This window comes from Passer domesticus, chromosome 5, assembly GCF_036417665.1.
Source record: "Passer domesticus isolate bPasDom1 chromosome 5, bPasDom1.hap1, whole genome shotgun sequence".
Classification (NCBI taxonomy): Eukaryota; Metazoa; Chordata; class Aves; order Passeriformes; family Passeridae; genus Passer; species Passer domesticus.
In genome coordinates this window covers 19,164,348-19,176,790 of record NC_087478.1, presented here as the reverse complement: position 1 = coordinate 19,176,790, position 12,443 = coordinate 19,164,348, and the positions used below count along the sequence as shown (strand labels likewise).

Here is a 12,443-nt window from a genome sequence, read left to right as displayed (position 1 = left end):
CTTGGCCATCTGAGGCTACCAGTTTCTGTCCCCTCCTATGCCTTCCCAAGCCATATCCACTGCTCTTTCTTTGAGTGTTACTAACTTCACCCTCACTTGACCTGCATTTTTACAGACTACCAAACTAGATTTACTACTATATATACTACTATATTTAGATATAGCAACAAATAAAAATTGTACAGAGTTCCCCCCAAAGGCAAGTTGTTTACTCTGATCTCACCAACATTTGAATTTCTGCATATAAAGAAAATCCAGCTGAACAAAAATGAAGATGCTCCATGTAGATAAAATTCCATGCTGTTCATGCATGCCCTAGCCACAAGCCTGATTCTCAAAAAAAAAAAATTCTCCATTACTACCCAGCCAAGGGACATACAGGTTCCTCATTCCCTGTTATATTGAGTCCCTGTTCAGGACTGAAATATTTTTTTTCCAATACAAATTACTGGATTTAAGAATTACTGGATGAGATTAAAGGATTTATGACACATTGGAAATCATACTATATGACATGGTAGTCCTTCTGGCTTCAAATCATCCTTATGCATCTGCGAAACTTTTCACAGATGAGAGTGAAAAAAATAACTCGTCCTTTTGAAATAAACTGCAGACATTCAGAAACTTCTCAAAACAGCAAAAAAATTTAACTTACTGAAGTCTTCTCTATTTTGTAGTTACATCTAATTGTATATTGTGATGGTAATGCAGGTGATATCTTGTCGAACTCTGTTAACATTTTTAAATGTTGATGCTAGAATAACATCAAAGTCACAATAAATTGGTAGAGAACACCAATCATAAATACCTCTATCAGAAATTCCAAAATTTATGCCTTTTGCAACCAGTTTCTTTTTTAGAAAAAAAAAAATTCACTTTTTATTCTTAATGCTTTGAATTACAGAAGCTTTTGATAAAATTCCTTAAACAGTTATGTACAATACTCCGTCTTAAATTTCTATTCCTTTACCACAAGAATCAAATACTCTCTTTCCATAATGAAATGTTGCTTGTTCAAAACTAGCCATTAAAATCTTTGTCTAAGTCCTCCTGCCTTCTGTCCAACCTCCCTGATGCAGGTGACTGATGATATCAAAGTAAGCTATCAATTTAACACCTGCCAGTGAGGACGATCTGGAAGTATCTCAGAGACAAAGCACCTGCAACTAGTTTGTGCTAGTACCAGTAGATATTCCATTAATCTGCTTCAAGCAAAAGAAGCCTGTCACACATCTCTGAGGCCTCAAGCAAACTTAAAAGGGTTACTAATGAATAATCACAAATCCTGTTTTTGTATTAAGTTATTGAAACGCTAGTGGACAACTTAAATACTGTGCCCATTTACAAGAGTCAGACCAGACATGCATCTTATTGCACAGCAGCAGTGTTTTATACATGGCACATTTCACATACTTAAAAGATCTACGGGAAAAAAAAATCTAGAAATGCATAGATAGTAGCACTAAAGACCAAGAGTTGTGAAAGTAAAATGTTTGTAAAGTAAAATGAAAGTAAAATGTGGCACTTCTTGCCACATCAGAAGTGTAGAAACAGTTTGAAAACATTGAAGGTTTCAATCTTCCCCAGCATGCCTCCCCAAATGCTTAGCTGTTCATTGCTATGTATTGCAACTCCCAAAATCAACCAAAGAACACCTTAAAAGTAATATGATTAAGCAATTTAAGATATTCAAGATTAAGTTTTTTCTTCACCTCAGGAGTTTTATGATAAACTCATTGTATTAGCAGCAGAAATGACACAAGGCAGAACAACAAACTTAATTTTTAAGGTTTTTGAAGTGTAACTATACAGCAAGATCTGTATCTTCATTACTTTCTGTGAAAACCCTTATTAGAGGAATACCTGATTCCAAAATTGTACAAATATTTTGCAAATATGCATAAAGTCAGGTGCTGTTATTTTATACACTGAATAAACATAACTCTTTTAACAAGCTGAGCTTCCTCGGGGTCAGGCATGGTCTCCTACCTGATCGAAAACACTCAATGATTTGTTGAATACCAGATTTTGATGTTTGCAGAGGCTGCTGCAATAACGGAGGATCACCAGGTTCCAACAGACGCACTGAAATATATAAAAGGATAATAAGCCATTAGAAAACACTCAGGAAATTTTCGTAATTTAGGAATCTTCCATACATACAGTAAACTAGCTACAATGAACAGCCAGGACTACAGTAAAAGTAGCCTTACTCTAAACTTTTCACTTATATTGAATTTTAAAAAAGTCAACACTGAATTTCCCAGCTATGACACCTTCTGAGAGTTTGCTGTCCTTTTGGTAACTTTTTATGTCTGTATTCAAAGCTACATGTAAAAAACCATAGAAACATATAAATATATAACACCAAATTAACTCGCTAGAAATGTCCATCAATTAAAGTAATTCCCCAGAACAATCCACTTGACTTCCATTGCTAAAACCAAATAACATGTACAAAACAGCATTACCAAATACTGTATTACTACCATTACCAAATACTTCACAGCACACTACATGACTTCAATATTGCCAGTATGCACCTGAACAAAGAAGCCAAATTTAAAGTAGCAATGATCAGAAAAAAGCACAAGCATAGCTACATAGCATATACCAAAAAAACCTATCACAGTATTTTTAACCACAAAAGCTACATTCAATAAACTCTTCATGCTCAAATAAAACTGCTGAGGGAATACTTTATTTCTGATGTTTCTTTCCATATCATATTTGTTGGAGTGTTGGGGGACACAAGACAGATGATGGACTTTCGACCTGGCTAACATAAGAGATTTGGTAACAGGATGCCTTGGCAAAAGCAAACAGAACTTTGAAAATTAGACATAGATTGCAAGAAAATTTAATCAAACAGGCTTACCAGAAAAAGGAAACCCCACTAAACTCTGCAAGCAAGAGATGTTGTTATATGCAAAAGTTTGTGTATGTGACTTTAACCTAATCACTGTAGTACACGTTACTAGTCTCCCTTAAACAGTATATAAGCATTTGCATCACCCAATAAAACTGGATTCTGATCACCAAATCAGTCTTCCCCATCTCTCTCCACCACCAGCACACATTCTTTGCAAAAGCTATTGAAACTAATACATATATTAATCAGAATTTTTAGCAATTCCAATATTCAGTATGTATGCACGTGAAAATTAATAGCATTCCATTGCTGTATATAGATATGGCCCAGAGGGAACCCAAATTTACAAGAATAAGAACACTTCTTGAAGCATGTGTTTGCAAAATCATTAGTTAGTTCTTATTTTATATTTCTTATTGACTAAACAGCCAGCCTTGCACTTCATAAACTGGCTCCTACCTTAACCATTTGGTTTGATTTTAACCCCACTGTAAGGTTTTATTTTCCAAATGTAGATCTCTAACAAATTTTTTTTTATAAAGGCCAGTTGAGGCACAGTATAAAACTATTTAGAGATAATAAGTGCAAAAAGACTAAACAAATTTTGACAGGAATGTTGAGCTAAAAGGTTATAAATAAATTCTAACTGAAAAGAACATCAGAAAACAAAGCACTGTAAAAAAGGACAACAGAATGAACATTCCACCCAACTATCCTGGTCCCATAATATATTATTATAAATACAAACACATAACAACCATGACGAATTAGCTAATCAGTTGGGGATCTCTAACACAATGGCATATTGTATTCTACTACCCTAATCCCTACACTTCAAAACAAAACATTTTGGTTTGTATACAGCCTCTAATATGCATGTACAACACTAAGTGACAGCAACAGGAGTAACACAGGTGAAGCAGACCTAACACATCACTGTTTAATTTGTCAGGCAAGAAAAATACTTTAGTGTTTTTAAAGCACTAGAACAACTCAAAGCCATTTCATCGTCAACACAAAGAAATGTTTCTACTAACTGAACAATATCTACTCTCAAATTACATTTTACTAAAGGGGCATAATCAAAGTCACTGTGTCACATTTTCATCTGTTAATTCCCCAAACTGATGACTTTCTTCTCAAAACAGAAGTGAAAGCATCCAAATAGCACCTTTCTTTCAAAAACACAAGTGAAAGCATCCAAATAAACTCCACAACAAGGCAAAAAGAAACAAAATAGTCTTTTAAAATCCTAATTATAATAATAAGCAGATTAATTACAAAAGCATCTGACGGGTTGGCTGAACGTTCAGAATATTCATCACAGTTTCTACTGATGGCATCTTTCACATCACTCAGGCATGGAATGTAAAGATGTTCCAGGTGGGATTTTTCTCCTCTGAGACTAAGATTTTCAATGTCACCAGAGTTCAACAGAGAAGACAGAGTAAAAATATAAACAACAAATGCAAATAATTGCCAGAAACACCATTTTACAAAAAAACCATGAGAACACTGCACTTTTTGGAAACAAAACGATCAGTTGTTTTATATGAGCTCTTGCATTCCTCTGCTCATTTCATACAACACCCATGTGGTGGCCTGAGCATTATCCCACATGCAGGAACTAAAATACTCTCTTCCTGAAATGATTTCAAGGTGACAGTTTAAGGATAGAAAAAAAAAACCTATTTCCAAACAAAATGCAGAGACTTTTTATACTTAGAGCTGACACTAATGATATACATTCGCATCCTCACAGAAGTTCCTGCAAGCTTTCAAAGAAGGAGACATGCAAAACAGCCGAAGCACCACACGCCACTGTACCTGGTTCACAGCATCCATGGTGATGGTGGTCAGTCTGACAACACTTGTCCCTTAGAGGCATTTTCCGTGCGCACGACTTACTTTCCTTCTACATCCAGCAGCCCGTTTCTGCTAAAATAAGCAAACTAGCAGTCACCGCCGAAGCACAAGCGGCTCAGGAGCGCGCCAACCCCGCACACCCACTTCCCACGGCCGGGCAGGCCGGAGGCAGCGGCACCCCTGGCGCAGGAGAGAGTCCCATTGTTGTCGGCAGGTCCCACGACGCCCTCTGCAGCGGCCGCGGCGAGCACGGCCCCGCTCCCGCCCCGCCGCCACCTGCGCCTCGGCCGCCGGGGCGAGCCCCAGGCCGCCGCCCTCCCCGCCGAGCCCGGCCCGGCCCGGCCCGGCCGCACGGCCCCGCGCCCCCTCCGTGACGGCCCCGCCGCGTTCCGTCCCCACCTCGCAGCCTCGTCCCGCAGCCCCTCCGATGGGACGGCGTCCCCGGGGTCCCGTGGGGAAAGCCGCGCTCCCGACAGCCCGGGGCAGCAGCGCGCCCGCCGCCGGGCCGGGCGCTCCGCGGCGCTGCCGCAGCCGGAGCGGGGCGCGCCCGCCACGCGCGGCCGGGCGGGAGGGGCGCGCGGCCGCAGGTGACAGCGGGCGCCGGCGCCGGGACGGGGCGGGCGCGACGGGCGGGTGCGCGGGCCGGCCCTACCTGGAGAGGACGGGCGGCTTCCCCCTCCCCGAATTAAACTTTATTCGCCCCTGTCCCGCCAGAGCGGCGGCCGCTGACCCCGGAGCCGGATGGGCACGGGGGCAGGAAGTGACTGCGGTCCTGGCGGCGCGAGCCCGCGCAGTGCGCAGGCGCCGCTCCCCGGCCTGGCCGCACAGGTGCCGGGCGGCGGCCGCCGTGGCCCGGCGCGGCCCGCGGGGCTGTGCGGGACGCGGCCGCAGCCCCGGCCCGCGGGCTGGGGCGCAGCGCCCGCCACGGGACCGACCCGCGGGCCGAGAGCGCGGGAACCGGCGCCGTCTTTGTCCCGGCGGGGAGAAAGGCCCGCGCTGACCGCCGCGCACGCCGGTGGAGCGCAGCGCTGCCCGGGGCACCGGTGCCAGGACGCGCGTGGGAGCAGCCAACATCCCTGGGGCTGGCATCTCTGCCCCCTTTCAGCCTGGTCTGCGCTACTACAGTGTGAAAAACTATGAACCAAACCACTGGCTGTTCTAATAGACCTACCAAGGAAAAGCGTAGATTACTGTTTTGAACACTTGGAGGAAAAACTCGTGTTCTGAGAGAGAATTGTGTGATGTCTTTGCCAAATACGGGCTACAGGACGTCGCTGTAGTGCAGTGAGTGGCAGGGCAGCCGGTGTCTCCAGATACGTTTCCACAGGGTCCTGTTCAGTCCTGTGCTGTCTTAGTGCGTTTCTGTAGGCACCTCGGGTTGTTGAATAGGTTCCTTTGCCAAAGGAAAGGGTAAGATTAAGTCTTTATAGACTTAAGGAACGGCTTCTGCTGTTAAAGAAAAATCTGTAAGGTAATGTCAGGAGTAAGTACATCATCACAGGAAAAAATGTGTAGTGATGGCACTAACACAAAAACAATCTGTGAAGCTTTGGCTTGTAATAGCATCACTTAATGGAGATAGGACTGATGGTTTGAGACGAAATTCTAAGTCACAGTCTGTGCAACAGTTAGATGTCTCACACTTGCTCAAATCAGACATGGAGAGACCTTACCATCTGTGACCATCAACTTGTACACAAAAATGTCTTCTTTTAAAATACAGACATTGATGTTATCAATAAGTCTTCTTTTTCCAAAGCAACATGAGACTAAATTCAAACCATCAGTTGCATTTGGATTTTGGTTAATAAACTGGAAACCCCTTAAGTGACACAGAACAGTTCAAACAGCTGAGTGCCAAATAGCATCTTAACTCTGAGGAACAGCAGAACTCAATTGAAACCTTTGTGTCAGACAACCAAACACAAGTCATTGTGTATGTCCAGAGGTGCTTTCCCCTTGAGTTTAGCTACATCCTGAGCTCTGCTGTGCTTTAGACACACAGTGGAAGAGGCATAGTCTCTGCCAGCCCTGCAGCTGTGTTCAGCCTATGTAGAGGACACTTGGATAAAGCTGTAAAGCTCGTGGGTAACAGTGCAATGAACAGAGCTGCCAGCTCTAGTTCTGCACAACAGCCTACTGACTGTTATACTAGCCTGAGAAGTACTGAACTTAGAGAATTAACATTCCCCACCTCCCAGGAGACATGGGAATCAGGCTCAAAGATGATCTTACATTCTCACTGATGACACTGAATCATATTGAATGAATATTGAAACAACAGGGTTATAGCAGTTTAACTTTGCATCTTGGACATTTACTATGAGCATGAGTAGCTGTGTCACCAATACAATCTTACTCAGTGATCAAAAAGTAGGAAAGGAAAAATCAACACGCAAATCATAAGCCAGCAATGGAAATTTAGAATCTTTTGGCTGTATTCGGGTTTCTGTGTTTAGCCACTCTCAACAGGACTTTTTTCCTTCTTCTAATCCAATGAAAGTTTCTCTTTTTGCAGCTTGTGCCCTATATTATGCTTGCATGTCAAGATTTTGCTAGTGACAGAAGCTTCTGGAAGCTTCCCTCATGTTGCAGAGCTAATGCCAGCTCCAAGATGGACCCACCACTGGTCAAGGCTGAGTTAGTCATTGACAGTGGTAAAGCCTCTGTGATAACATGTTTAAGAAAAAAAGTTACTGCACAGAAGTAACTGTGGCCAGAGAAGAGAGGAGTGAGAATATGTTAGAGAAACAGCCCTGCAGGCACCAAGGTCAGTGAAGGAAGATGGGGAGAGAGGAGGTGCTCAGGCCCCAGAGCTGGAATTTCCCTGCAGCCTGTGGTGCAGGCCATGGGAGGCAGCTGTGCCCCTGCAGCCCATGGGGATCCATGGGGGAGCAGAGATCCACCTGCAGCCCCTGGGGATCCATGGGGGAGCAGAGATCCACCTGCAGCCCCTGGAGGTCCATGGGAGAGCAGAGATCCACCGGCAGCCCCTGGAGGTCCATGGGAGAGCAGAGATCCACCTGCAGCCCCTGGAGGACCCCACACCGGAGCAGGTGGATGTCCAAAGGAGGCTGTGACCCTGTGGGAAGCTCACCCTGGCAGGTTCCTGGAAGGACCTGTGGAGAAATGAGCCCACGCTAGAGGAGGTTTGCTCTCAGGACTTGTGATCCTATGGGGGACCCATGCTGGAACAGTTTGTTCCTGAAGGATTTCCCCTCTGTTGAAAGAAAGGACCTACGATGAAGCAGTTAATGAAGAACTGCAGCCTATGGGAAGGACTCCTGTCCCTGAGAAAGAAGCAGCAGCAGAAATTATGTGATGAACTGACCATAACAATAATAACCACCTGTCCCTGTGCACCACTGCTGGGGAGGAGGTAAAGATTTGGGAATAAAGTTAATCCCTGGGAGGAGGGAGAAGTGGGGAAAATGTGTTTTTAAAATTCGTTTTACTCCTCATTGTCCTACTCTAATTTTGATTGTGTTCAATTGATTTCTCCAGGCTGGGTCTGTTTTGCCCATGACACTGACAGATCTCTCCCCATCCTTACCTCAACTCGTGAGATTTTGTTATTTTTTCCCTCCCCTGTACAGCTGAGGAGGGAAAGGATAGAGCAGCTTTGGAGGGCAACTGGCATCCAGACAATGCCAATGGCCGTTTTTTCTTGCCCTTTTCCCATTCACCTCCAAAAAAGTGAAAAATTCCTTCTTCTTAATAGCCCCCCATTCAGTGAAGCATTGAGATTGTGTCCTCTCAATGTTCTCTTCAAGATGAAGACAAGTTCATTTAGCCTCTCCCTCGGTCCCATGCTCCAACACCTGGAATCACGTTGGTTACATTCTTCTAGATACTTTTGATATTCTAAGTATTACTTGTATACTTGGGAGCCCAAACTGGACACAGTGTTGCAGATATGGCTTCACAAATGGCAACTAGAGAATAACCATCTACCATCTCCCTTCACCCGCTGTGTTGTTGTCGGGGCACGGTGTCGTGGTTAGTGCTAATTACCCGAAGTTGCAGTGTTGATCCTCATTTCAGTTTTTAACTGGGACCCACAGGTTCTATTTGCAGAGCTGCTGTCTCACTAGTCAGTCCTCAGCCTATACCAGTGCCAGGGGGTTTTTGCCCTAGGTGCAAAGCTTTGTCCTGTCAGGACATTCTCCAGCTTGCTGAAGGTGTCCTCACAGAGCAACCCTGTCCTCCAGTATGTCAGACATTTGCTAGTTTTAGCCACTCATTTCATCATAAAAGACAATGACATGGGTTATACAAAATGTGCCCTCTCCAATTTTAGAAATTCCAGCTAAGGTCAGGGTCTCTGTTACTGTATTTTTTGGGAGGTGAAAGTGCATATTTTTGGAAGATGGCCAAACAGCAACTGAAATCTTATTCTATCTTAAAGAAATGTTCATAACTTTTCTGTTCCATAACTTTGTGTGAACTTTGTGTTCATAACTTAAGGAAGACCTTAAATGTGCACTGTTGCATGAATGTGTAAATCTTAGTAATGTAGTTGACCTTGTAACCTCGTTGTGGGTGGGAGACCCTAATCTATACATTGCTGTTTAACTTCTCAGGTAGTTTACAGTGTAACTAATTAGTAACATGGGCAAGCAACCACACCCAAATTTTGACCAGTCAGCCAGTTATGTGCAAGGCGTCTCTGGGACTGATAAAAGCTGCCAGCTCAGATCAGGTAGTTCCACCTGACCTAGCAGAAGGTGCCTTCATGAGGGTGCTTGCAGGGTGGAGTCCTTTCAGCCATTGAATAAGAGAATTTTGGATCAGGCTAGGAAAGATTCTAGTACAGCTCACTTCACAATACAGTGCTGCAGTTGTTCATCCAAGAGGTTAAACTGGAACTTGAATCCAATTTGAGTTTCATTGTGTGTAAAAAGAGCAAGCATATGATGTTGCCTGACTTTGAAAAATAGAATATTCCTCTGTAAACTATGAACAATAATTGAAATTTATAATAACTTTCTTTTTGTCATATGTAGATAAGATTCAATTAAAAGGAAAAAGATTTTTAGAACAATACATAATTCTTCATACAATCCATAATTAGCTTGTATCCAGGGAACATGGAAATTCACAATGAAACTGGATACAGTGTAAAATGTACAGGATGCATTTGCATACAACAAAGGTAAGGATGAAAATATTTTTAATGCATTTCATGTAAATTCTAGGCATAAAATATATTATTAGGGGAGGGGGTTTGAGTTTAGCTTTCATTCTCTGGCTAATGTTCTGAACATAACCAGCAGATTTTGGAGCAGAATCTTTATTTATTCATTGTCTCTTAGATGATGTGGAGATGGTGAGAAGTTTGAAGTAAGTCTTCTGTTACAACTTGATGATCAAATTATTTTTTAATTGTTTCTGGATTGTGAATATGGCTTTTAAAAATGCAAAATTCAGAACAGTTTCTCTTAGTGACTGGACTGTGCTTTCAAAATATATGAAGTATTCTAGCAAGGGAGGTATATTTTTGGTAGAGGATATTGAAGTTTTATCTCAAACAGTTGTGATAGTAGGTTTAGTATCCACTGAGAGGTTTTTGTCTTGCCAAAGGGCTGGCAGTAACACCTGCTGAGATGCCTTGCCATCTGTTTATACATCTAAGAGCTGTAAGATTTGATTACTGAACTTTTCCTCATATGCTATGACCACTAACATTTTTTCTGTATTTGGAATGCATTTTGGATGAAGCACCTGGCTTCACAGTCATTTTTCCTAGGAGAAAATAATTGTAAGTCGGAGTGAATTAATGCTGTGATGCTGCACTGAACAGAGTTCATTTTTTGCAGAGGTGAAGGTAAATTTGCATTAACCCTGAAGGACCTCACGTATAATATGTGCTAATCAAGAAGTATCACAATTCATAGTCATAAAGTGTTTCACTGCAAATACAGACATTCCAGCATTCCTTAATGTATCACTTTTAGTCTATTTACTCATTTGATGTGGCTTCATGTAATTTCCTTGCTGAAAGCATCTAATGAAAACTGTGTATTCAGAAACTCCATATTAAACAAATTAATTATTAAAAGTTGCAACAAGTTAAACATAGAAGCCTGAGAGAAATTCAGACTCCTTCAAGGGCAGAGAGACCCTGTAGAGAGACCTCAACAAATTAGAAAGATGGATAATCACCAACTGTATGAAGTTTAAGCACAAGTGCTGGAATCTGCACCTGAGACAGGGCAATTCTGGTTGTATGTACGGGCTGGGGAGCAGGAGGCTGGAAAGCAGCACCACAGAAAGGGGCCTGATATCAATGCAAGTTGGATGAATCAGCAGTGCCCTGGAAGCCAGGAGGGCCACCCCTGTCCTGGGGGCATCAGACACAGCATTGGCAGCCAGGCAAGGGAGGGGATTGTCCTGCTCTGCTCTGAGCTGGGACAGCCTCATCTCCAGGGCTGGGGACAGTTTTGGGCACCATGTTTTAAAAAATATGCTGAGTTATCAGAAAGCATCCAGAGGGGGGCCACGAGGATGGTGAAGGTCCTTAGAGGGAATCCAGATGAGGAGCTGATGAGATCTCTTGGGCTGTTCACCTTGGAGGAGACTGAGGTGAGTCCTCATTGTGGTCTTCAACAACCTCACAAGGGGAAGGGGAGGGACAGATACTGATCTCTTCACTCTTGTAAGTAGTGAACAGGACTTGAGAGAATGGCATGAAGCTGAGTTGGAGGAGATTTCAGTTGGATATCAGGAAAGTTTTTCACCAAGAGGGTGGTCAGACACTCTAACAAGCTCCCTCAGGAAGTGGTCACAGCATCAAGACTGGCAGTTCAGGAAGTGTTTGGCCAACACTCTCATGCAGATGGTGTGATTCTTGGGGTATCATATGCAGAGATAGGATTTAGACTCAGTCGACCTGATGGATCCCTTCCAACTCAGCATATTCTATGATTTGGGCATATTAAGATTCCTTTGTTAGAGCCTCTGAGCATGATGGCCAAATGGATAGAACACTTGCCAAGGAAGTAGAATATCTTGATTTCAAAATCCTATACTACAAGTTAGAGACCCCTTTTAAGCACAAGGCACAGTTAAATCAGGAATTCAAGAGCTGGGGTCTGTAGAGACAATTAATAAAGACACTTTGATTCTGTTGCGAGTGAGCTTAACTTGAGGAAGGGGAAAACAATATTGAGTTCTGGTTGCAATGCCCAATGTTGTTTATTTATTTCTATCCAAAGATGTATTAATGGGAGATGAATAAACTAGTCTTTAGAGCACAAATATGTTAACTTTGAGATAAAGGTGAGATCACTCAGACAATTCTATGTTGCTTATTCCTTTATCAGTCACCCCCAAAAAAGTATAAGTTTTCTTATAGTGTACTACAAATGAAATTATATGAGCTGATTACCATTATATGATTTTATAATCCAATGCAATTTGCTTACAGTATTTAAACTGTGCATACTTACATACCTCATGTTTTTGGTGAAATCTTAAAATTAATTTCAGTTATATTTGCATCAAGTCTACATTTGCATAATTGCAATGTTTACACTATTCTTATACCTTAGTCTTGACAGTATCTTACAGAAAATCCCTGGGCTAGAATAATTCTGAATCTTAGTCAATGTGTATTCCAATCTAACAAAGAGCTGCATCTTCATGCTCTGTTCCCCAATTAACATAAAGCTTCATTACCCTTTTGGGATAAAAAAAAGCCCTG

At 42.5% G+C, this 12,443-nt stretch overlaps 1 protein-coding gene and 1 long non-coding RNA gene across 10 annotated transcripts in view; one reads left to right on the top strand and one right to left on the bottom strand.

Moving 5' to 3' along the window:
* The window catches only part of ZNF800 (zinc finger protein 800), a 50,367-nt gene extending 44,841 nt beyond the window's left edge, over positions 1 to 5,526 (bottom strand). For 5 of the 8 annotated variants that reach the window (XM_064422223.1, XM_064422225.1, XM_064422217.1 and 2 more), the window contains exons 1-3: positions 5,391 to 5,526; positions 4,700 to 4,810; positions 1,990 to 2,085 (exon numbers count right to left, since the gene is read on the bottom strand). In XM_064422223.1, coding sequence (XP_064278293.1) covers positions 1,990 to 2,085; positions 4,700 to 4,760 — 157 coding nt within the window. In that variant the 5' untranslated portion in view covers positions 4,761 to 4,810; positions 5,391 to 5,526. Of the gene's footprint in view, positions 1 to 1,989; positions 2,086 to 4,699; positions 4,811 to 5,137; positions 5,300 to 5,390 lie in introns of those variants that run through there. The other 3 variants (XM_064422218.1, XM_064422219.1, XM_064422220.1) reach the window with 3 other exon arrangements.
* A 2,113-nt stretch (positions 5,527 to 7,639) lies between these two features.
* The window catches only part of LOC135301274 (uncharacterized), a 43,233-nt gene continuing 38,429 nt past the window's right edge, over positions 7,640 to 12,443 (top strand). For both annotated transcript variants that reach the window (XR_010363013.1, XR_010363012.1), the window contains exon 1: positions 7,640 to 8,117. This is a non-coding gene — a long non-coding RNA (uncharacterized LOC135301274). The remainder of the gene's footprint in view (positions 8,118 to 12,443) is intronic.